Here is a 23,333-nt window from a genome sequence, read left to right as displayed (position 1 = left end):
CAACCACTTTATTCTTTGACATGATACATATCTAATATTTAAATTTAATAAAAGGTATTAATTGTGACTTTTATTTTTATTTATTTATTTTTTCTGTGTGTTATCAGACAATTATGGATTTAAGCCCCACCCCTAACCCCGCCCCCTTTAGCCTCCCCAAACAGTTGGGCCACCGACCGCCTATGCCTGCGGCCATATCACTGGGGCCCACTGTCTTCCCCAGATCGTGGTATCAGCAGTAAAAGCAGTCTCTCTTCCTTCCCCCCATCCAGAAACTCTCCCTTTCTCTCTAACCCACCCTCTCACTGAACCTCCCACTCGTCCTCTGGCTGTGTTATATGAATGCTATTACAAGTTGCTTATTATGGCATCATTTGTATTCTTCCAACATTTCTCATGTTTCTATTATTACAGTTTTTACCGTGTTGTTTTAAAATATCTATTTTGGATATTGTATATATAAAGCTATAGTATTCCTGTGGGGTGCAAAATACGAGAAAGGGAAAAAGCCTCTGTGCCCCAACTTTCACCCTATATATGTTAATAGGGTACAGAGGAAATAAATAATTCCAACTTTCTTCATCAGCATTGAAAACCCTTTACTCTTAAGTCTTGCTAAAAATACCACAGGAAGTTCCAATTATAAGTGAATCAGTCCCAAAAACATAAAGAAAACACTTAGCTTCTGGGTTGGTGATAGACACAAAAACATGCAAACAAAGTCAGTCACAGTGAATAAATAAATAACATAACATAACATGGAGGATGAACTCCCTTGTCCCGCCCCTTCTCTCCTGACCAATCAGATGCCTGGGGTGTGCACAGGTCAGTTAGTGTAGCTAGGTGAGGTCTTGGTGGCCCAGCCCCAGAGACAGCTGCAGGCTTTATTAGTTCTGCTCCTGAACTTGGTCTTGGTTGATCTCAGGTGTCTTTGGTGCTGTGGGTGTTGTGTCTTTAAGATCTGAGTGTTTTTAATCCCTTGTTCTTATAAATAGCAGAGAGGTAAGGGTGGCAAGGTCTGTACTGCTTTACTCCTTGGTTTAAGGTTTGGCTGTTGTCTCATTAGGGCTTCTTTCCCCCTGTGAGTTTTTGTAAGGATTAGGGATTATTTCTCGCCCCTCCCCTGCGAGTGTTGTGGTTGGGTTTATGTCCCTGCTCCGCCCCTCGAGGGATTTTAATTTACTTTTGTCCCTGACTGTGAGCACCAGCAGGGTTTTCAGGTCTGAAGTGCATCGGTTAAGGCCATGGCCACTGGATCTATCTTCTGCTTCTTCTTCCTGGCCGTGTGTTCCTGTAAGTATGATCTCCAATGCCTTCTTAAGAACTTTTTCCTACGCCTGGGATTTGGGCTTCTCTTCTGCTTTTCCCCTTGTGTAAAGAGTTTTGGGGGATTTTGCATGGGGACGTTTGATTCTGAAAGCTAACCCGGCTTCTCTTTCCAGCTTCGGGCTATTCTTTTATTTGCTCAGCCTTGGCTTCTTAAATGCCTTCCCTACTTTGTACTTTGAAAACTTGGTTTTACTTTCCCCCTTTTCACTGTTAATCTTTTGGTAACTGCTCAGCCCTGCTGATCGTCTATAGCTTTTACATTGTGTGACAAGTAGCTTTCTTCTTATTGAGTTCTACTTAGTTTCCTGACTTAAATTCACCAGTCATGTTTCTTTACAAAGAATTAATGTTATCTAACTTTTTGATCCCAAGTTTATTATATAAAAATGCAGAACAGTAGCTTTCTTGGATTGTTTGGGGTTTTTTTTTTTGTAGCATTGGAACTGCCCTGTGGAAGGTATGATGTTATGAGTCCTCATTCATAGCTACATGTGGGTTTCCTTTATTTTCCTTTTTCTAACCTGTAGCAGCCCTTGATTAGGGCTATGAGGCTGATTTGCTAGATGTCACCGTTTGGTAATAACTTGGTGTCTCTCTTCTGCCAGGGTCTGTGTGCGCTGCCTCTGTGATATCACCACTCCTGGATTAAGGGGCAGAACCTGGTTCTGAAATTGAGCCTGGATGACCAGCATAGTAGTTGCCACTGAGCCAGCCCAAATAACAATACTGGAAATGTTCCTATATTCATGTACAGTATATTGAGTAAAATAAGGGTCTGGTGCTTTAATCATGATTCAAGGATATAGGGAGGGGAAATTTTGCCTCTGAAGTGGTATTTTGCTATATATGTATGGGTGTGTGTGTGGGGGGGGGGGGTTCTTGCAGTTTCTGATTTTAATGGTGCTGTGTTATGTGAGGTTCCACCTGCACACTTTGAAAACTTTTTTTTTGTATTTCTAGAGTGCAAGGTTCAGTTGCTGGGACTTCTTTCATCAGCTGACTTTAGTGGTGCTTTTGAAACAAATTACTTTCCCTTCTCAGCAGATTCTTATTTTATCAAGAAATGTTCTGGTGGGCCAGAAGCAAACTTGGCAGCAGTTGATACTGTGGCTTCTGATCTGCAGGGTCTGTTGTAGGATGTGTTTTATCCAGACCCCTTCCAGTAGTTCGTGGTCTGACATGGAGTTTGGTGACTCATGCAGAGAGGAATGTCTTCAGTTTTTTCATACTGATTACCAGCTTCTGTGGGAGAGGAAATTCATCCTGGTTGTTTGAGTATCGGTCAGGCTAGCTGACTTACTATCCAGCTCATTTTCGAAAGAGAAGGGCAGCCATCTTCCAACACAAATCGGGAGATGGCCGCCCTTCTCCCGCGGGCGCCCAAATTGGTATAATCGAAAGCCGATTTTTTTGATACCCTCTCCGGCTGTCCATTGTGGAGGTGGCCAAACTTCAAGGGGGCGTGTCGGTAGTGTACAGAAGGCGGGACGTGGGCGTGCTTACGAGATGGCCGGCTTTAGCTAATAATGGAAAAAAGAAGGCCGCCTCTGACGAGAATTTGGTCCGCTTTATTTGGTCCCTTTTTTTTAGGTCCAAGTCCCAAAAAAGTGCCCAAACTGCCCAGATGCCCACCGGAGGGAATCGGGGATGACCTCCCCTGACTCCCCCAGTGGTCACTAACCCCCTCCCACCCTCAAAAACAAAACTTTAAAACTTTTTTTGCCAGCCTCTATGCCAGCCTCAAATGTCATACTCTGGTCCATCGAAGCAGTATGCAGGTCCTTGGAGCAGTTTTAGTGGCTGCAGTACACTTCAGGCAGGCAGACCCAGGCCCATCCCCCCCTACCTGTTACACTTGTGGTGGAAAATGGGAACCCTTCAAAACCCACCCGAAACCCACTGTACCCACATGTAGGTGCCCCCTTCACCCCTTAGGGCTATGGTAGTGGTGGATAGTTGTGGGGAGTGGGTTTTTGGGGGCTCAGCACCCAAGGTAAGGGAGCTATGTACCTGGGAGCAATTATTGAAGTCCACTGCAGTGCCCCCTAGAGTGCCCGGTTAGTGTCCTGGCATGTGAGGGGGACCAGTGTACTATGAATCTTGGCCCCTCCCACGACCAAAGGACTTGGATTTGGTTGGATTTGAGATGGCCGGCTTCGGTTTCCATTATGGCTGAAAATCGAGGCCGGCCATCTCTAAGTGTTGAGAATTGGCCAGCCCCAACCGTATTATCGAAACGAAAGATGGCCGCCCATCTCATTCGATAATACGGTTCATCCCGCCCCTTCGCTGCACCGTCCTCTGAGATGGCCGCCCTTAGAGATAGCCGGCCGCATTCAATTATGCCCCTATATGTGTTTTTTGTTAACAATCAGCTGAATTTATAGAGAAGCATTTCTCTCCCTCCCCACAAGAAAAAAAATAAAGATCCCATCTAGTCATTTCCACAGAAATGTGCTGTGCAACCACCTTTAGAGTGTAAAGTCTGGTCTTAGTTTGGGGTGATGAAATTGTATTATTTCTGAAAGGGGGACATAAGCTATTGCATCCTTGGTTAACTAAACACACACAGGGAGAAAGGTCAAGGACTGGACCTACAAGCTCTCTTTTTAATCTCGTATCACCCCAGCCTCCGTCAGTGTTTAGTAAGTGGTCATTAAAATGCTCAAATGTGGTGTTCATAAACTTTTATCTTTATTACATTTTTCATAACTGCATTTCTGTAGTACAGCCAAAGTGGTTTACATATTACTTGTAGGTACAGGTAACTTTTACAAGGTTGATAGTTACGTGCAGCTTTTACAAGGATGATAGTTACGTGCAAAAGAACAATGCCGTATCGCACTCTTGGGTTTTTTTTTTCCACACTCGCAATCAGTTGTGTATCTGGAGCAGTGGAGGGTTAAGTGACTTGCCCAGGTTTACACTTGAGCTACTACAATTATATTCATTTCTTGCAGATAAAGTTGATTCTGTTCCCAGTATTCCAGCTTTGAGACAGGGAATTGCTTCTTCAGATAAGTGTCCTTCAGTGTAAGATCTGGGGGCCAGTGGCAACCCCTGGAGACCTCTGGGGCAGCCCCTGTTGTCGGTCTGTCCTTCCCTCCCAATTCCCCCCCCCCCTTACTCTGCCTCTCTACCCAGGCTCAGGACAGAAAGGGGAAAGTGGATGGTGGGAAGAGACGCATGCTTGAAGGACAAGGTATTTCTCAATAGACAAAAGAAAATGCTTGCAACCTTGAGGATACCGCCAATGAATTCTAGTGAGCTGAAAGAGAGCTGCCAAATATCTTCCCATGCAGGGCCATGACACTGCTGACCTGTGTGTATCAACAGCATCCAGCCCACTCTGAGGCCCCAGCTTTAAAAATTAATAAAGATTAGAGATTTAGATGGTTGTAGTAAAATTGAATTCTACATCATAGGTTTGTTCTTTTTATTTCTTGGCTCTCTCCCTTTGAGAAGTGGACTAAGGGTACTGGATTTTGTTTCTTTGTAATTCAGTTTGTTTTAGCTGATTTTTGGATATTGACCTTTATTTTTTTGAAGCTTATATATTGATTTAATTTCAATTAAAAATATATACTCGGATGTAGATCAAATCTGGTAGCTCAATTCCAGCGCTGTGCACCTACCTGCAGAGTATACTGAGTTCAGTTAGTTACCTGGTTACATTTCACTTTTAATATGCCATGAATTATCTAGGTAGTTTACATAAGGGTAATGGCGGAAATACAAATGAGGGGGGAGGGGGAAGGAACAGGAGCGGTCTTAGGTTACAGTTCAGTTATGGTGTGTCTTGATTGACCCATGTACATTATAATTTTACTCTAAGCCATACTGGTTGGAGGTTAATGAAAGGGAAATGGGACTTGATATACCGCCTTTCTGTGGTATTTTGCAACCACATTCAAAGCGGTTTACATATATACAGGTACTTATTTTTGTACCTGGGGCAATGGAGGGTTAAGTGACTTGCTCACATTGGAAGATGAACTTGTAAAGGATTCCTTTATGTTGAATGTCTTTCCTTTGTGAATGACTGTGGGGTCCTGTGAGATGTTTTGGCATAATTTGCAGCTGGATATATTGCAAGGATGTGTGCCATTCTTTTCTTTTTGAGTCTGTGTTGGGAGCTTACTTCTAATTAGCTTGTGTTTTAAGTTGGGTGGCTGTCTGAAAGCTAGCACTGGTGGGGATGGGAATATCTCTTTCAGTAATTCATCCTCCTGGAGTAGAGGCTGTAGATCTTTTATGATTTTTCTTAATTTTTCCAGCTCTGGGTTGTATGTCCTTTACATGCTCATCTTCCAATGTGGTATACATCATTGGCTTCCGATCAGATATCGCATACAATTCAAGCTCCTCCTCCTTACCTACAAATGCACTCAGTCTGCGGCTCCTCACTACCTCTCCACCCTCATCTCCCCCTATGTTCCCGCCCGCAACCTCCGCTCACAGGACAAAGCCCTTCTCTCAGTACCCTTCTCCACTACTGCCAACTCCAGGCTCCGCTCATTCTGCCTTGCCTCACCCTATGCCTGGACTAATCTTCCTTTACCCATACGCCATGCCCCCTCCCTACCCATCTTCAAATCTCTGCTTAAAACTCACCTCTTCAGTGCTGCCTTCGGCGCCTAACCGCTCGATAAATATAAAATACCCCAATCTATCCACCCTATCAGATTAACTGTTCACTCGTCCTCTAGATTGTTCACTTGTCTTTAGTTTGTTCTCTTGTCTTTTAGATTGTAAGCTCTTTGAGCAGGGACTGTCCTTCTATGTTTGAATTGTACAGCGCTGCGTAACCCTAGTAGAGCTTTAGAAATGGTTGTTGTTGTAAAAAAAAAATGTGACCAAGGATGTTATATTGGAGAAACAAGCCAGATGCTAAAAAAGATTTAACTTACATAGACATCACATGAAAAATGCCATTACCGGCCAAGATGCCACGCCTGTGGGGCAACACTTTACAAAAACAGAACACTGTACAAATGGTTTCATAGTAAGAATCCTGAAAGGTAACTTTAAAACAATACAGGAACGTAAGACCTTTGAAGTCAGAATGATTAAATATTTTGACACCCACCACACAGGACTTTCCAATCCAACCTTACTGAAATCTCGGAGAAAATAACCTCTGCCATGAACAACCTATCATCCTGGGCCAACGCTTTCAAGATGAAAATGAACAAAGAAAAGACTCAATGCCTGATCCTCTCATCACAAGACGCTACTCTGCTCCCAACCACCCTGAACACCCCAGACATTACAATCCCAAAATCGGACAATCTAAAAATCCTAGGAGTAACATTAGACAACCACCTAACCTTGGAAACTCATGCAAAAGCCACGACGAAGAAGATGTTCAACATGATGTGGGTATTGAAAAGAGTAAAACCATTCCTCCCACAGAAAACTTTCCGCGATCTAGTACAATCCACAGTACTCACCCATGCTGACTACTGCAACAGTATCTTCATCGGCTGCAAAGCCCAAATCATGAAAAAAACTCCAAACCGCCCAAAACACAGCAGCCAGACTCATCTTTGGCAAACCACGATTTGAAAGTGCAACAACACTTTGTGCAAAACTTCACTGGCTCCCTATCAAGGAACGCATAAACTTCAAAGCCCACACAATGATCCACAAGATCCTCCATGGCGAATCTCCAAGCTACATGAACAACTTGATCAATCTTCCAGCCAGGAACGGGTCCAAATCTTCTCGTACTTACCTTAATCTCCATCTTCCCAATTGCAAAAACCTCAAATACAAAACCTACTATGCATCCAACTTCTCCGTTATAGGCAGCCAACTCTGAAACGCAATACCTCGACACATCCGAACAACCAATGAACACCTACCCTTCTGAAAGCTGCTGAAAACTTACCTCTTCAGACAAGCTTACCCAAATAACCCAACTTAATTCTCAAACTTAACCACACTACCCATACTCCAATCCTCTCCCCCACATCTCTCCCAATTGTCCTACTCCTTACAACTGGATCATCTCTGTTACACTTTGTATCATACTCTGTATACCTTGTACCTTACTTTGTGTTATCTCTATGATACTCTGTACCATATCCTGTAAGCCGCACTGAGCCTGCTACTGAGCGGGAAAGAGCGGGGTATAAATACCATAAATAAATAAGTTGTGCAGCAGAGTTTTGAACAGATTGAAAGGGAGAGAGATGGCTTAGTGGGAGACGTGAAAAGCAAGTTGCAATAGGCTAAACAAGAGGTGATAAGAGTGTGGATAAGGGTTCTCGTAGTGTGCTCAGAAAGGATGAATGTTGATATTATACAGAAAGAAACGGGTTTTAGCAGTCTGAATATGTGGAGAGAGAGGACTCGAAGATGACCCTAAGGTTATGAGCTGATGAGAGTGTTATCCACAGAGATGGAGAATGGGGGAAAGATAAGAAGCTTAGTCTTGGTCATGTTTTGTGTCAGAGGGCAGTGAGACATCCAGGCAGCAATTTCTGACAGGAAGGCTGATACTTTGGCCTGGCTTCATGCTGAAATTTCTGGTGAGGCGAGGTAGATCTGGGAGTCATCAGCATAGAGGTGATACTGAAAACCATGGGATGAGATCAGAGTACCAAGGGAAGAAGTATAGATGGAGAAAAGAAGAGGTCCCTGGCAGATCTCTGAAGTACACCAACTGATATTGGGATATCCACCAGAGTATACACTAAAAGTACGATGGGAGAGAGATGAAGAAAACCAGGAAAGAAGAGAGCTCTGAAATCCATGTGAGGACAGCATATCAAGGAGTAGGCAGTGATCAACAGTGTCAAAAGCAGCAGATTGAGAAGGATGAGGATAAAATAGAGACCTTTGGATCTGGCCAGGAACAGGTCATTGGAGACTCGCAAGCGCTGTTTCAGTTGAATGAAGAGGATGAAAGCCAGATTGAAGTGGATCAAGAATAACTTGAGATGAAAGTCAAGACAACAGCACATAAGGAAGTGTTGATGTCGTTGGTGAAGCCCCATCTGGAGTATTGTGTTCAGTTTTGGAGGCCGTATCTTGCTAAGGATGTAAAAAGAATCGAAACGGTGCAAAGAAAAGCTACGAGAATGGTATGGGATTTGCGTTACAAGACGTATGAGGAGAGACTTGCTGACCTGAACATGTATACCCTGGAGGAAAGGAGAAACAGGGGTGATATGATACAGACGTTCAAATATTTGAAAGGTATTAATCCGCAAACAAACCTTTTCCGGAGATACGAAGGCGGTAGAATGAGAGAACATAAAATGAGATTGAAGGGGGGGCAGACTCAAGAAAAATGTCAGGAAGTATTTTTTCACAGAGAGGGTGGTGGATGCTTGGAATGCCCTCCCACGGGAGGTGGTGGAGATGAAAACGGTAACGGAATTCAAACATGCGTGGGATATGCATAAAGGAATCCTGTGCAGAAGGAATGGATCCTCAGAAGCTTAGCCAAGATTGGATAACAAAGCCGGTAGTGGGAGGCGGGGCTGGTGGTTGGGAGGTGGGGATAGTGCTGGGCAGACTTATACGGTCTGTGCCAGAGCCAATGGTGGGAGGCGGGGATAGTGCTAGACAGACTTGTATGGTCTGTGCCCTGAAAAAGACAGGTCCAAATCAAGGTAAGGTATACACAAAAAAGTGGCACATTACTTGGGCAGACTGGATGGACTGTGCAGGTCTTTTTCTGCCGTCATCTACTATGTTACTATCTAGCTTATAATCGAAAGTGATCGCTGGCCATCTTCTGACCAAATCGGGAGATGGCCAGCAATTTCTTAAAAGCGGCGAAATCGGTATAATCGAAAGCGGCATTTTTGACAGCCTCGCCACTTTCCCGTTGCTTCGCCGGCGAAAGTTGAAGGGGGCGTGTCGGTAGATTAGCGAAGGCGGGACATAGGCGGGCATGGGCATGGCTACCAGATGGCCGGCTTTCGCCGATAATGGAAAAAAAAAGTGGCGTTAAGCAGTATTTCACCGGCTTTACTTGGTCCTTTTATTTTCACGACCAAGCCTCAAAAAGGTGCCCCAACTGACCAGATGACCACTGGAGGGAATGGGGGATGACCTCCCCATACTCCCCCAGTGGTCACCAACCCCCTTCCATACTAAAAAAATAAACTAAAAACCTTTTTTGCCAGCCTGTATGCCAGCCTCAAATGCCGTACCCACCTCCATGACAGCAGAATGTGTTGTATCCTCCGACAGCCTTTCCCTGGTTGCGATGTGGCTCTCGGGTGAGTGTGACACCTTTTCTGTTAGGTGCCCTGCAGAGTCACATTAGCAATGCATTGTGGTGGGTGTAGGGTACTGGACTCTACTCCCATGGTGCTTTTCCCCCCTGCTAACTGGGTCAGAGTGTGCACTGTTTTGTTTCCTGTTGTAGTCCATGCGGTAGTGGCCATTTTTGTAAACCAGTTTTAGTTCCCTTTCCTGTGTTACCCACGTTAGTTCTTACCTTGAATCGTGCTGAAAGAGGGCATTGTACACCATTGTGCCAGCTCTGACCTACTGCTAATCTTAGTACCAGGGGACTCTTTGCCAGTGGGGCACAACCTCTGATCTGCAGTTAACTGTGAGTAAACGTGCTTATTTCAAGAAAGGACTTTTTCAGAGAGATTAGTCTTCAGGTGTGAACTGGTGTGCCAAAGTTATACAGCAGCAATAAGTCCTAGAGGCTGTATGCAGGTCCCTGGAGCAATTTTAGTGGGTGCAATACATTTGTGGGTAGTGGGTTTGGGGGGGGGGTTGGGGGGCTCAGCTCCCAAAGTAAAGGAGCTATGCACGTGGGAGCTTTTCTGAAGTCCACCGCAGTGACCCCTAGGGAGCCCAGTTGGTGTCCTGGCATGTCAGGGGAGCCAGTGCACTAAAAATGCAGGGTCCTCCCACTGCCAAATGCCTTGAATTTGGCCGGGGGTTGAGATGGCCGACATAACTTTCCATTATCGCTGAAAAACAAACCCGGCCATCTCAAACCCGGCGAACTCCACGGCATTTGGCCGGGCTAAACCGTATTATCGAAAAAAAGATGGCCAGCCATCTTTTTCGATAATACGGTTCCGGCCAGCTGTAGCGTCGCCGCCAACATAGATCGCCGGCGATCTATTTGGCCGGCGACGTTCGATTACGCCCCTCCATGTTACATTCACGTATCTTGGAAAGGGAAGAGGCAATAGTTGGAAGAACAGGGTCCAATGAAGGTTGAGGAGTGGTGTGACTATGGCATGTTTGAAGGCATCAGGAGCAGTCGCAGTGGAAAGTGAAAGATTGAGGATATGACAGATAAAAGGGATGACAGTAGGAGAGAGAGTACTAAGTAGATGGGTAGGAATAGGATCAGTGGAATAGGTAGGTAGTTTCAGGGCCGGTCCTAGGGTCTCTGGTGCCCCCCTGCAGACTATCAGTTGGCGCCCCCCCCCCCCCATCTAGCATCTTCATTCTCTCTTCTCCCACCCTGTCCCCTTTTTCAGCCCAGTGCCTTAAAAGTTGAAGAACAGCAGGCAGAGGGAGCACAAGATGCAAAGGAAATAGGAGGAGCGGAAATAGATGGAGTGCATCTTTGTGGGATTGCTGAACAAATAAAGGGTTTACAACCACTTAGCTTTATGTTTCAACATTTTTATTGATGAGGAAATAAACATGGTATAACAGCTACCATCAAATATAAAACTTCAAGAGTACAATGGAACATCCCATATAAGTATTGAACAGACCATCATCAAATTTTTATACTCCCCCCCCCCCCCTCCCTACCCTCTCTTCCACCCTTCCTCCTTCCCTCTGTGTGTGCCAACCTATATTGGGGATAGTGGGTTTAAACTTCAGAACATGTGTACTTCCAAGGGAACTCGCAATAGGTTATGGAGCAAACTTCGCTCCCGTGGACTAAGTCCTTGTATATATTGGCCTCATATTGACATGAACTGTTTTGTTTTTTTTCTGGGCTCCCTTACAAGTTACAACCACTCAGCTTTTCATGTTTTCATGTTCACGAAATTAGCAATTAAATCATTGATATCTAACTGGGCACATATATCATTCTCAATAGCAATCAAGGCAAGGCTTAGAAGCCTTTCTTGCAAAATACTTGATTGCAAATAATTTTTTAATGATTTTTAACCGTGAAAATGATCGCTCACCACTTGCCACACTGACAGGAATTGTCAGCAATATTCTTAGAATGATGCTCACATTTGGGAATGGGAGGCTGTTTGATAGAACAAATTTTAGAGTTTCCAGAGGATTATGAAAATGGTACAATTCGGTCTTAAACAGATCTTTAAAGGCACATAGTTTATCATACAGTTCAGTTCCATTGATGTCCTTATTATCACCATCTGATAAATGAAGTTGCAAATCATTGCAATACTGTTGGAACTGTTCATGATCAGTGTCGGCAAGTTTATTTATGTTGTACAGCAATTTGAATTGATTGTAGTGTTACATAGTAACATAGTAGATGACGGCAGAAAAAGACCTGCACGGTCCATCCAGTCTGCCCAACAAGACAACTCATGTGTGCTACTTTTGTGTATACCCTACTTTGATTTGTATCTGTGCTCTTCAGGGCACAGACCGGACCGTATAAGTCTGCCCAGCACTATCCCTGCCTCCCAACCACCAGTCCCGCCTCCCACCACCGGCTCTAGCACAGACCGTATAAGTCTGCCCAGCACTATCCCCGCCTCCTACCACCGGTTCTGGCACAGGCCGTATAAGTCTGCCCAGCACTATCCCTGCCTCCCAACCTCCAGCCCCGCCTCCCACTACCGGCTCTGCTATCCAATCTCGGTTAACAGTGTTGTTGTAACTGATCAAATCTTTCATTGAGGGAAGGCATTGCAACATCCAAAATTGTAAAGAAAAAATTTACACGAAATTTATTCTCAGGTGATTGATGCGATTCATCCTCTTGTTCATACTGGAACTGTGTAGTCCTTTTCCTCCGACAGATTTAGGCAGTGGCTTTGAACTCTGGTTCTCCCTCAACTTCATGACAAATTTGCCGAGCAGTTTGAAGCAATGACTCGTATCTGGAATCAGTACGGTAGTTAGAAATCAAGGTTTTTAAGTTGTCAATGGCTGTCAAAGCAGTTGTAACATTTTTCACTTGTACTCTGAAGAATCTTACTGACTGGATTAATATGATTCAACAGGTCACGCCACAGGATGAGGGAACACAAGAACTGGAAATCCTTCAACTTGGTGCTCAAAATATGCGCTCCATATTTTGATTCGTTGTCATATTTCTCATCACTAAGAATCATATTAAGTTTTTATTCTGCCTTTTCCACTTTTATTTTGCCTCATTACTTAAGTGATCTGAAGAAAGCTTTTGCAAATGCTACCTACTAGAATAAAGGTTCTCAGGACACACCCAGCCAGTCGGGATTTTAAGATATCCCCAATGGCTGTACATGAGAGAGATCTGCTTATAATGGTGGTAGCATATTCAAATTTTCTGTAATGCATATTTGTTGTGGATATCCTGAAAACTTGACTGGCCAGGTGTGTCCCTAGGACTGGGTTTAGAACCACTAATAATGGGAGTGGCTAGATATGCTAAGTAAACTGGTGCAGAAAGTGTGCTACTCATCATGAGAAGCATTCTCCCCTACTCCAGCAAAAAAGGGCATTATCCAGATAAATGCTACATATGAATATAGCACCAAGAGCTAAACAGTGGATTGCAGGGGAAACCTTTGCAAAACAGTTCTCACTCTAACCAAAATGTCTGTGAACAGTACGTTCAAAGAAAAGAAAATGGAGAAAAAGATGGTAAAGAATGGACAAGGCACAGCAAACTCCTAAAGTAGGAGAGCCCTTAATAGAGAGGATTTGTCTGTTTTGGAGGAAGGGAGACTTAAACCTTTTAGAGATGCAGGTCTTGTCTGTTAAAAATCAGGGAGGGCTTTGGGATCACAGTTGTGGCTTGACGTTTCTTGATGGTTTCCACAGAAGATTGTCCACGGTCAGACTGCTTTGACTGACTTTGTGTGAGGTGAATAACAGGGTTTTTCTTTTCTGTCTTATATAGGGTCTGGAACCTTGGGAGGAGTTACCACTACCACACCCTTCCTAGCAGTTGATGTAGGCGCTTGTAAGTTTTGTCTTTTTGTTTTCATTAACTTGCTGTATCAGGGGTGGGAGACCACTGTCTTCAAGGGCCACAATCCAGTTGGGTTTTCAAGAGTTCCATAATGAATATGCATGATTGATTTACATGTACTAGTATATCATGCATATTCATTATGGGAAATTTTAAATCCAACTAGGTTGTGGCCTCAAGGACTATGGTTGGCCACCCCTGTGCTAGATACTGGTGGCGAGAGAGTTGTGTGCTTGGAGCTTCTGCAGTTTTAGCCGCTCCCAGCAGGAGGCACTGTAGGTAAGGACAGGAGGGATGAGTGTGTTGGCTTAGAGGATGAAGGTCACAGCTGTTATATTGGGAGTTCAATGATGTGTGTTCTGTTTGCAGCGCCTGAGCTTATGTGTTCGTACTCAGCTGATTTTTCAAATCCAAGGATTGAATGGAAATTCTCAAAGGAGGGCTACAAGAGTTTTGTGTATTTGGATGGAAAGCTAACAGGTGGGTATGTCTTGGTTTGGTTCTCAGCAGTATACAGCGATGTGACCTTTGCTTGCTGTTGGATCCTGAATTCATATGTTTGAACCCCTGCACCCTTGTTCACTTCCCTGTGCTCAGAAGTAACAATGCAGTTGCCAAAATGAGACACACAAATAGCTGTGGTTTATCATTTGGTGGGGGGAGGGGGAAGAGAGAGAGGAGGGCTGTCAAAGGTTCAGTAATAACGAGAGAACATCCAGGACGTGTTAAGTGTTTGGTTATAGAACATTAATATATCACCATCTCTGACCAATCAGGATGTGCTGGATCTGTCAGCTGCTTTCACAGCGCTTGATGGCATCATAACTGTGGGGTCTAACAGTCCAATCAAAAGCTGCATTTCTATAAGAAAAGGCCTATACAGTCCCTCTTCCATTCCCAGGTCGACAAGTTGTGAGCCAGGAGAAGAATTATCTTAGCTTGAATTTATACAATCATTTTGTTTGGTAGGAGTTGAATCTAATAATAAACACTGTCTTCCCAACTTATTTTAGTAATTTGTGAACAAATGAGTGGTCAGATTTTTTTTTTAATTGTTTAATCCAGCCTTTTAAAATTGTTTATATGTAAGGATGCCCTTGATGGTTGCACATTTTCTCTCTCTCTCACACAGAGCCTTATAAGGACAGGGCGCAGTTCTTTAACACAGGGATTCGCCTGGATAATGTGACCCCCAAGGATAATGGGACCTATACCTGTGAAGTGGTCAAAGGAACAGCCCCATCACTGATTGGAAAAGTGACAATCGACCTCCTTGTTCGAGGTACTGCACTCATGCTGGTTAGTGTCAGGGCGGTGGCATTAAATCTGGCACTTGACCACCACAATGGATATAAAGTCTGGGAAAGCTGCAGGATCTTAGGTTTGGCTGCTGAATGTTTTTAAGCTTAACCTTGTCGTATAGCAAGCTTGAGGTCCTCCAGCTTTCAGTATTAAGTGTATACCATGCTTTTTTTTTTTCTTTCTTTCTTGAAAATACGAGTTGGAGGGTTTCACAGTGGCTTCAGTTGCATAGCTATGGGTGGGCCCAGGTGGACTCAGGCTCACCCAGCAGTGGCACAGCAGTGATGTGGCTGCTGAGAATTCCCAAGCCTCACCAGCTGAAGACTCCCAGCATCTCTCCCTCCAGGAGCTCAAGTCACTTTAATTCCACTTCCTCACCCCCCTCCCCCGGGTACCTTTTAAATCCTTCAGTTCTTCACCAGCGGTGAGCAGAAACTCATTTCCTCTGCTCTTACCTGCCCGAGTCTTCCCTCTGATAGCTTCCTGTTCATGGGACCAGGAAGTTCCATTGGAGGAAAAAGCTTAGAGCTGGCATGATTAGGGGGAATGAGTTGCTAGCAGACCTAAAGGATTTAAAAGTACCTTGGGAGGAGGACTGTAATAGGGGCGGGGTTGTCATGCTCACCCACTTTGGGCTCAGGCCCGTCCAAAATTGGGTTTGTGGCTACGCCCATGAATGGCCCTCTGACAGCACTGTGTGCCAGGGCTTGCAGACCTTTGGGGGCAAGGGGAGTCCCAGTTATTGCCCTGCAGCAAATTTAGGAGGCTGTTCAGAAGGGCCATGTTTAACTGTGTTCCAGAAAGAGCTATGGTTTGCATACCCCAACCACTGCCCTTCTTTTGTCAAGAAATGGATTATGGGATGTCACCGAATGATATGGCCACTTAAGGGCTAAGCTCCCGGCCACCCGTGATACTCTTTTGGCAACCCTCCCGCACCCAGCGACCCTCTGAATTGTTTGTGGGCAGTGACAAGAGTGCCTAAGTAGTGGAGAGCCGGTATTGCGATGAGCGCGCGGAAAAAATCTCTCGGTTTTCATTTACCGGTACAACTTCAGCGAAACACATGGTGGGCCCAGAATCTGCAGCTTCACGTAACTCAGAGCGATCGGGGGGGGGGGGGGGTCCTCGCCCCGAGACATACTTGTGCTGGTGGAGGCGCACGATGAAACAGAGAAGGCACCCTTCTGTGAGTTGAAAGATTGTCGTCAGGAAATAAAAACTGATATTAAGGTGGTTCAGACTGATCTCGTGGCACTGGTAGCAGACTTGCATGGAGAGATCCGTGACCTGGGCAGCCAGCTAGAAGAGATGGAGAACCGACTAGAGAAGCAAGTGGAGACAGTGACCTCCTTGGATCAGCAGGTAGTCGAGTTACACCAAGATCAACAGCTGGCTGATAAATTGGAGGACTTAGAAATTGGAGTCGCTGGCGGAATTTGTGGTTTCCCCGGTACACCGGAGTACATGAACTGTGAGTCAGTAGTGCAGCAACTGGTGAGCTCCCTGTTTAGCGGATCCCGGTAGACCCCACTTCAGTTTTGCTGGAGCGCTCTCACAGGGCTATGGGGCTCGCAAGAAACAATTTATCTAAGGATATAATTGCCTGTTTCCAAGACTTTAAAGGAGCGTGTATTGAAAGCAGCTCATCAATCTGCCCACTTTAAATGGGACTCCTATACTGTGGAAATATGCCAAGATTTTGCAGCAGCTACTCTTAAGCAGCGGGCTGAGTTGAAGCGTGTCACAATGAAGCTTAGGGAGATGGGCATTAAATATTGGTGGAGTCACCCTTTTGCCTTGGTATTCCATAAGGATGGCCACCTCCATCAGCTTAGATCTATATCAGAGGCTACTGAGATTGTATTGGAGGAAACTTGCCGATGGCGACACCAACTTCCAGCAAGTCTCAGACCGTTCCCATGTCAACTTCATGCCCTAAGTGGCAGCGAGTGACGAGGGGACATAAGCGGCTGCAGCGCCAGCAGTCGACTGGGCAACTTCCCTGAATGCCATGCCTGCAGTTGATCTTGGCACCAAGAAGTATTGAGAGCTTCATGTATTTTGGAGCTGCCCTTTTTCTGCTTGATTATTGACTTGCGTGAGAGGGTCCAGCCTCTGTGGTTACTATTTGGTTCAATCGCTGGTTGCGGAGGATGTTACTAATTTACAGTGTAGTCTTATATCATACTGTAATGTTATGGTTTGTGTGAAAGACGGGGATTTGGGGCATTCTTCCTCGGTTGGTTATCTGTCCTTAACTCTGAGGTCTTTCACCAAACTAACAGGGTAGGTTGGGGTGGGAAGGATGTGGTGATTCTATTCTGGCAAGGAGGAGGAAAGGTTCTCGGGAAGGGAGAGGGGAGGAGGATGGGATGTGGAGCCAACTGGAAATATTAATCGTGTTAATCTCTTTTTGTTTTTGAAGTTAAATGTCCGACATAACATTAGTACTTTTGAATGTCAGAGGGCTGAATACCTCCATGAAGCAGCAGTTGCTGTTTCGTAAGCTCATTCGCCTCCTGGTACTGTAGATGTAGCTTTAATTCAGGAGACACACTTGAAACCAGCACATGAATATCTTTGCGTTCACCGGAGATACCCACATATAAATTTTGCTTCCAATCATGATAATACAGAGAACTGGGGCGTCCTGATCGCATTTAATGACTCACGAGCATGGGGCATTGAGAAAATTATTAGAGATAAGGGGGGGGGGTTGTTTCTTATTAATCTTTTCGCTAGGAGACCAGAGATACACCTTGCTGAACATATATGGCCCCATTGCAGACCATGTAGGGACTTTTTTTTTTACCAGTTGGATCAGCTACTATTAAAGCACTGGGAGGGGTCCCTGCTGGTGGGGGGAGATTTTAACCTTACGCTCAATCCACAATTGGATAACTCTACACCAACAATACATTATGCTAAACGCGATCATGGATTGCTCCATGCTTTTCTTACAAGGTGGCAGCTTATTGACTTACTAGTAAAAAAAAGGCCCGTTTCTGGAGCCAATGAAACGGACGCTAGCAAGGCTTTCCTGTGCCCCCACCCCCACCGAACGCACCTTGGTTGTTAGTGACGGCATTGCGCTGCCGTGGCCGCCGTTGATGTGTGACTGTGGCCCCCCTACCCAACGCACCTTCGTCGTCAGTGGGTGGCCCATTGCGGCGCCCTGGCCGTCATCGATGTGAGTGAATTGGTCCGCCTCCGCCCTCAACATCATAACGTTTGATGCGAGGGCGGGGCCCCGAGGCTGTGAGTTTCTTGGCTTCAGAGCTTTGAACTTACGAACCTTGGCTTCAGTGACGTCATCCGACAATAGAACGTTGAGGGTGAGTTTTATATATATAGATGGAGGCAAGCAAATCCACTCCAACGAGATTATACATACTTTTCTACAGTGCTCAGTTCCTTCTCGTGTATTGAGTTCTGGCTGGGGGATGCTTTGATCCCTGGGTGTGTCTGTAGTCATGAAATTGTGACCCGCACGTGGTCGTATCATGCCCCAGTTTTGTTACAATTGTGTCCTGTTATATCATTAAGGACCCCCCCCCCCCCCCCACGATGGCACTTAGATGGCAGATATGGGCCATATTTCCCAACTTGAGTAGCAGATAAAGGAGTATAGTCAGCTTAATGGGGAAGTTTCGCCCAGGATACTGTGGGAGGGCCTTAAAGCAGTGATGTGTGGTCATTTGATAGCACTGCGAAGGGAACGCTTTAAAGCGGAAAATCTGGTGAGAGAACGATTAAAAGCAGTAGAGAGGTCACTTCGTGGGCGGTCTTCTCAGCCTCCTTCCTCATTATTAGATCAAGCACATAAACTTAGACACGAGTTGTACCAGTTGCAACTGGCAGATATATATCAGAACAACTTCAGCGAGTTCGCCAGCTTCACTTTGAATCTGGCAGTAATGCTAGTAGACTGTTGGCTCACAAACTTAAACAACGCACTGCTCAGGTGCAGGTTACTAGCCTTAAAGATGATACGGGGGTAGTGCACTCAGACCCGGCTAGCTTGCAGTCCCCTTTTAAGCAGTTTTATGAAAAGTTATACACTCCCGAGACTCATCCATCAGGGGAATCTATCTCTGCCTACCTTGATCAAGTAACCCTTCCTACACTTTCAGAGTGAGTCCAGTTAATGTTATCTAGGCCTATAGAGCTAGATGAAGTCTCTCAAGCGATCCGTGCGCTAGCACCCGGCAAGGCCCCAGCACCAGATGGATTCACTAATACATTTTATAAAACTTTTGGTAAACTTTTTCAGGGGGGGGGGGAGGGGGTTGTCACACTCGGGCAGTTGGGTTGTATCATTAGCATTGGGGCACAGAATAACAGAATATAGAACAGGAAAAGTTCTCTACGATGACGAATCACAGAAGGCAAAAGTAGAGACTAATAGACGATTCACCACTGGAGACGTGAGTCCAACAGTCTTTATTATATCAGAGATATATCTCTGATATAATAAAGACTGTTGGACTCACGTCTCCAGTGGTGAATCGTCTATTAGTCTCTACTTTTGCCTTCTGCACAGAATAACAGACCAGGTGGGATAGTCTGTTTTTTGTTTTTCTGCTGTTACGGTGGTTATGGAACTGGCTTCTTGTGACCTAGAACACTGTGAACCTTCATTATTTTCATGGGGTTTGATATGCCCCTGATCTTAGCCCTGCTGTGGCATTCCTTAGCCAGGGTTAATGCACTGTGGAATCTGAGTCATTACTTCACTGTAGAGCTGAAGACGACCCGGGAATTGAACTTAGGTCCTCTGTACAGAAGTGCTCCACCTTCAACAGTATTGCTGAGACAGCAGGTCAGCCTTGATTTTAATAAAATGTTTGCATTGAGAAATGACTCAAAACAAATTGCTATAGCAAGAAATTGGAAAAAACAACAGTCGCCGGATATGCAAAAAGTGTTGCAGAGAGTGGACTTTCTGTATCAAATGGCTAAACTGACAGCTATCAGAAGAGGAAGAATGGGACCCTTTGGCAAATTATGGCAGTCCTATGAACAATTTAAGGAACAGCAAGCAGCACCACCATGATACGGGAGGGGGGGAGGGGGGAGGGGGAGGTTGGGACGGGAAGGTATAGGGATAGTTTCAGATGTTAGACAAGTAAACCAGACATGATGTGTAATGTTGTTTTATTATCTAGCTTTGCGTAATGTAAGATAAATCTATACCAATAAAAAAAGAATTGGAAAGAGAAATGACTCAAAACTCCTTTTGTTTTTTTTTTTCTTTTTCTCTTGTTTCCCATGTGAGCAGTAGCCCCCTCGGTGCCCACCATCAGTGTCCCCACCTCGGTCACAACAGGTAGCAAGGCAGAACTGAGGTGCACTGAGACAAATGGAAACCCGCCCTCTACCTACAAGTGGTACAAGAACGAGATGCTGATGCCGGAAAACCCAAAGAGCAGTCAGACCTTCCAGAACGCCTCCTACACCCTCGATGCCAAAACTGGCACACTGGTATGCCTGGGCTTAGCTCGCTTTCTTTCTCTCTCCCTCTCCCTTGCCCCACACCGCAAAAAAAAAAAAAATTAAGAGGAGGAATAATAGAGAAGGATGGCCTAAGTTACAAACTAAATCATATAAAATAAGTAATATTAGAAACATCAATTAAGAGAATAAAATTAGCATTCATATCATTAACTTTGATAATTTATAGCTGACACATTATTATAACTACAGTCTTATAACCCACAAAACACCACAAAGTTCACTGCAAGTAACAGACAAAAAGTGAACAAACATCAGGAGTTAGATTATACAATTCTTTAAAAAACAAAACTGTTATTTTTTTTTTATTACATTTGTACCCTGCGCTTTCCCACTCATGGCAGGCTCAATGCGGCAGGCAATGGAGGGTTAAGTGACTTGCCTAGAGTCACAAGGAGCTGCCTGTGCCAGGAATCGAACTCAGTTCCTCAGGACCAAAGTCCACCACCCTAACCACTAGGCCACTCCTCCACAAATTAATAAAATGTCTTAAAAAGAACCGTCTTAAGGGCTTTCCTAAACTTAAAATCACAAATTCTTAAGAGAAAAGAAGGAAGAGAATTCAAAAACAGTGCAGCCTGATATGGAAAAGTGGATTGAAAAATCCTCTTTGCCTTTACATTGTGAACCGAGGGAAACGTTAATAAAAATTGGTTTCTAGTAGATCTAGAAATAAAATCATTTAAAAAAGCAAGATGCAGGGCTACATCCACCTGAAATTGGAATCTTGCTTCTAATGGTAGCTAATGTAGTTGGAATAACAAAGAAGTAATATTTATCCACTCCAAAAATAGTTCTTGCCACTGCATTCTGTACTACTTGTAATTTAGACTTTTTCTGAAGGGCGAGGGAATGAAGTTTACCATGGGAGTCGCTAACCTGCAGTAACTCAGTACTATGGGTTAGTGATTCCCACGGTAAATGAATCATAAACTTACACAAGTCTCTCAAGCTTCTTTTATCATGCTCCTGGGGAACCTTCTTAAAGGGGTCAGACCCCCATCCCCAGAGCCTTGACTGTTGGATTAGGATAGAAGTCTTTCTTTGTTGCTCCTGTCCTTTTCATCTCTGGGTTCAAAATGGCAGCTGTGACCCCTGGTGGTAGTCTTACAGTATTACAGGGGTCAGACTGTCATACTAGGTGCTTTTGTCCTTCATATGGCAACCTGAACCCTAGTGCTACTGCTGCTAGGTGTCGGCTGATGCTACTTTGAACCTGGTGCTCGAAGGATGTATGAGCAACTGGGGATCACTACTTCTCCCTTACCCTAGATACCAGGGAAATCCTGAGGGGGTAGGGAAGGGGGTAAGTAATGCCTTAAATCTGGATTTAGCTCACACCTTCTCAGTAGTAAAGGCAAGTTTCATTTAGGTATACTAGGTAGGTCCATGTCCCCAGAGGGTTGGTTTACAACAGTGCTTTCCAATCTTTGTGTGCCTGTGACCCTATGATTGCAGCCAAATAAAATTGTTTGACCCCCCCCCCCTCCCTGAGATGTAGAACAGTATTGCTCCTATGGAGAGCCCACTTAAGTTGTGACTCTGTTTTGGGGTCCTGACCCACAGTTTGGGGAAACTCTGGTTCACAATCTACCTGAGGCAATGGAGGGTTAAGTGACTTGCCCAAGATCACAAGGAGCGGTAGGGGAATTTGACCCAGGCTTCCCTGGTTGTCTAATTGCTAGGCTACTCCTTCAGGGGAAGCACTGTTCCCACAAACTCAGCTTGAGAAACTTAGAGGTCCAGAGTTGACCTTCAAGAAAACTGGGTGCACCTTCAACAGCCCACAGCTCTAGTGAAGTCTGTTGTGGGATGGGGCTCTGGTTATTAGTCTCTTCTGAGAGTGATATTAACTGACCTCTGTTGCTGCCTAATTTTTGTCTTCAGCCTTTTCATTCCTCATTTCTCCCCATGACAGACCTTTTACCCTGTGTCGAAGGATGATGCTGGGGATTATTCCTGTTCAGCAGGCAACGGCATCGGGTCTGATATGCTCTCGGATGTTGTGCGCATGGAAGTCAGTAAGTAGCTTTATCTGAAACTGCTTATAAGCTCCCTAGATCAGGTATCACCTTATGTGTATATCTAGTGCTACAGAAACGAGCAATACAGTGTCCAGAGCTTAGAGAACATTCTGCTTGGTTCAGGGCGATGGGGCAAGTTTTGCCACTGGTGGAGAACATATGGTGGAACTGGTAACATCTCTCTCCCACCTACTTAATGTTTGAAAAGGGGCTGTTTCTGTCTTGGACTATAATCTTTGTTGGCTGCCTTCAGTGTCGCAAGCAACAAATCAAAAAGTCTCTCTCAAAACAAGTAAAAAGTGAGCATATTTATTATACAAAGGTTCAAAAATTCAATCCCACCACAGTCCAAAAAATTCAAGGAGCCAATATGCAACAACGTCAAGAGAAATAGAGCTTCAGGCTTCTCGAGTGGGTAAAGTATCCATATCAATGTTTAAATTCTAAATACCAAGCTGAGAGAAACTTGAAATTTTAAAGTTCTACCCCTAACTTTCATATCAGCTTTGAAGCTTAAAGCATCTTCAGTCAAAAACACAGCACTATTCAAATAACACTCCCTAGGCCATTTCGCCATTCATTTAGGCTTCATCAGGGCCAAAAAGGGCGAAGACAGTCTTGAGCTGATATTATTGAAGAAAACATTGATAAGTTTTTAAGGCATATCTGAAAAAGAATAAATTAAAGAAATATAGACAAGATGAGCAGGATTATGTACAGGAAAAAGTTTATCCTTGGCTGTATAAATTGCCTGAGCAAGTTTCCTCTCAATTACCAAAAGATTCAGTAGATATTACCAGTGATATGTCCAGTTCATCTTCAAGTAGTGGTAATGAATAGAATAAACATTTTTTTTAGGGAGAAAGAGCAAGTACAAAACCAGAGGAATGAGAAGGAGAGGGTCAATGAGATCCAGGCCACAGACAAGATCACAGAACAATTGAAATCGGTGGTAATTTATCTAAAAGAAATTTAACTCAGAATGAATTTTTGAACTTCTATATAATGTGCTCAATTTTCTCTCGTTTTTGACTTGTTGATTGTACACT

The 23,333-nt window shown here is 44.5% G+C and overlaps 1 protein-coding gene across 2 annotated transcripts in view; it reads left to right on the top strand.

Annotated features, from left to right (window-relative positions):
* Positions 1–1,029: 1,029 nt before the first annotated feature.
* F11R (F11 receptor) overlaps positions 1,030–23,333 on the top strand; it is a 109,298-nt gene continuing 86,994 nt past the window's right edge. The window contains exons 1-6 of one of the 2 annotated variants that reach the window (XM_030187123.1): positions 1,030–1,293; positions 13,370–13,432; positions 13,811–13,921; positions 14,574–14,723; positions 20,028–20,230; positions 22,179–22,281. In XM_030187123.1, coding sequence (XP_030042983.1) covers positions 1,245–1,293; positions 13,370–13,432; positions 13,811–13,921; positions 14,574–14,723; positions 20,028–20,230; positions 22,179–22,281 — 679 coding nt within the window. In that variant the 5' untranslated portion in view covers positions 1,030–1,244. The remainder of the gene's footprint in view (positions 1,294–13,369; positions 13,433–13,810; positions 13,922–14,573; positions 14,724–20,027; positions 20,231–22,178; positions 22,282–23,333) is intronic. The other variant, XM_030187122.1, reaches the window with a different exon arrangement.

The sequence above is a fragment of the Microcaecilia unicolor genome, chromosome 14 (assembly GCF_901765095.1).
Source record: "Microcaecilia unicolor chromosome 14, aMicUni1.1, whole genome shotgun sequence".
Lineage (NCBI taxonomy): Eukaryota > Metazoa > Chordata > Amphibia > Gymnophiona > Siphonopidae > Microcaecilia > Microcaecilia unicolor.
This window is presented reverse-complemented; position numbering and strand designations above follow the sequence as displayed.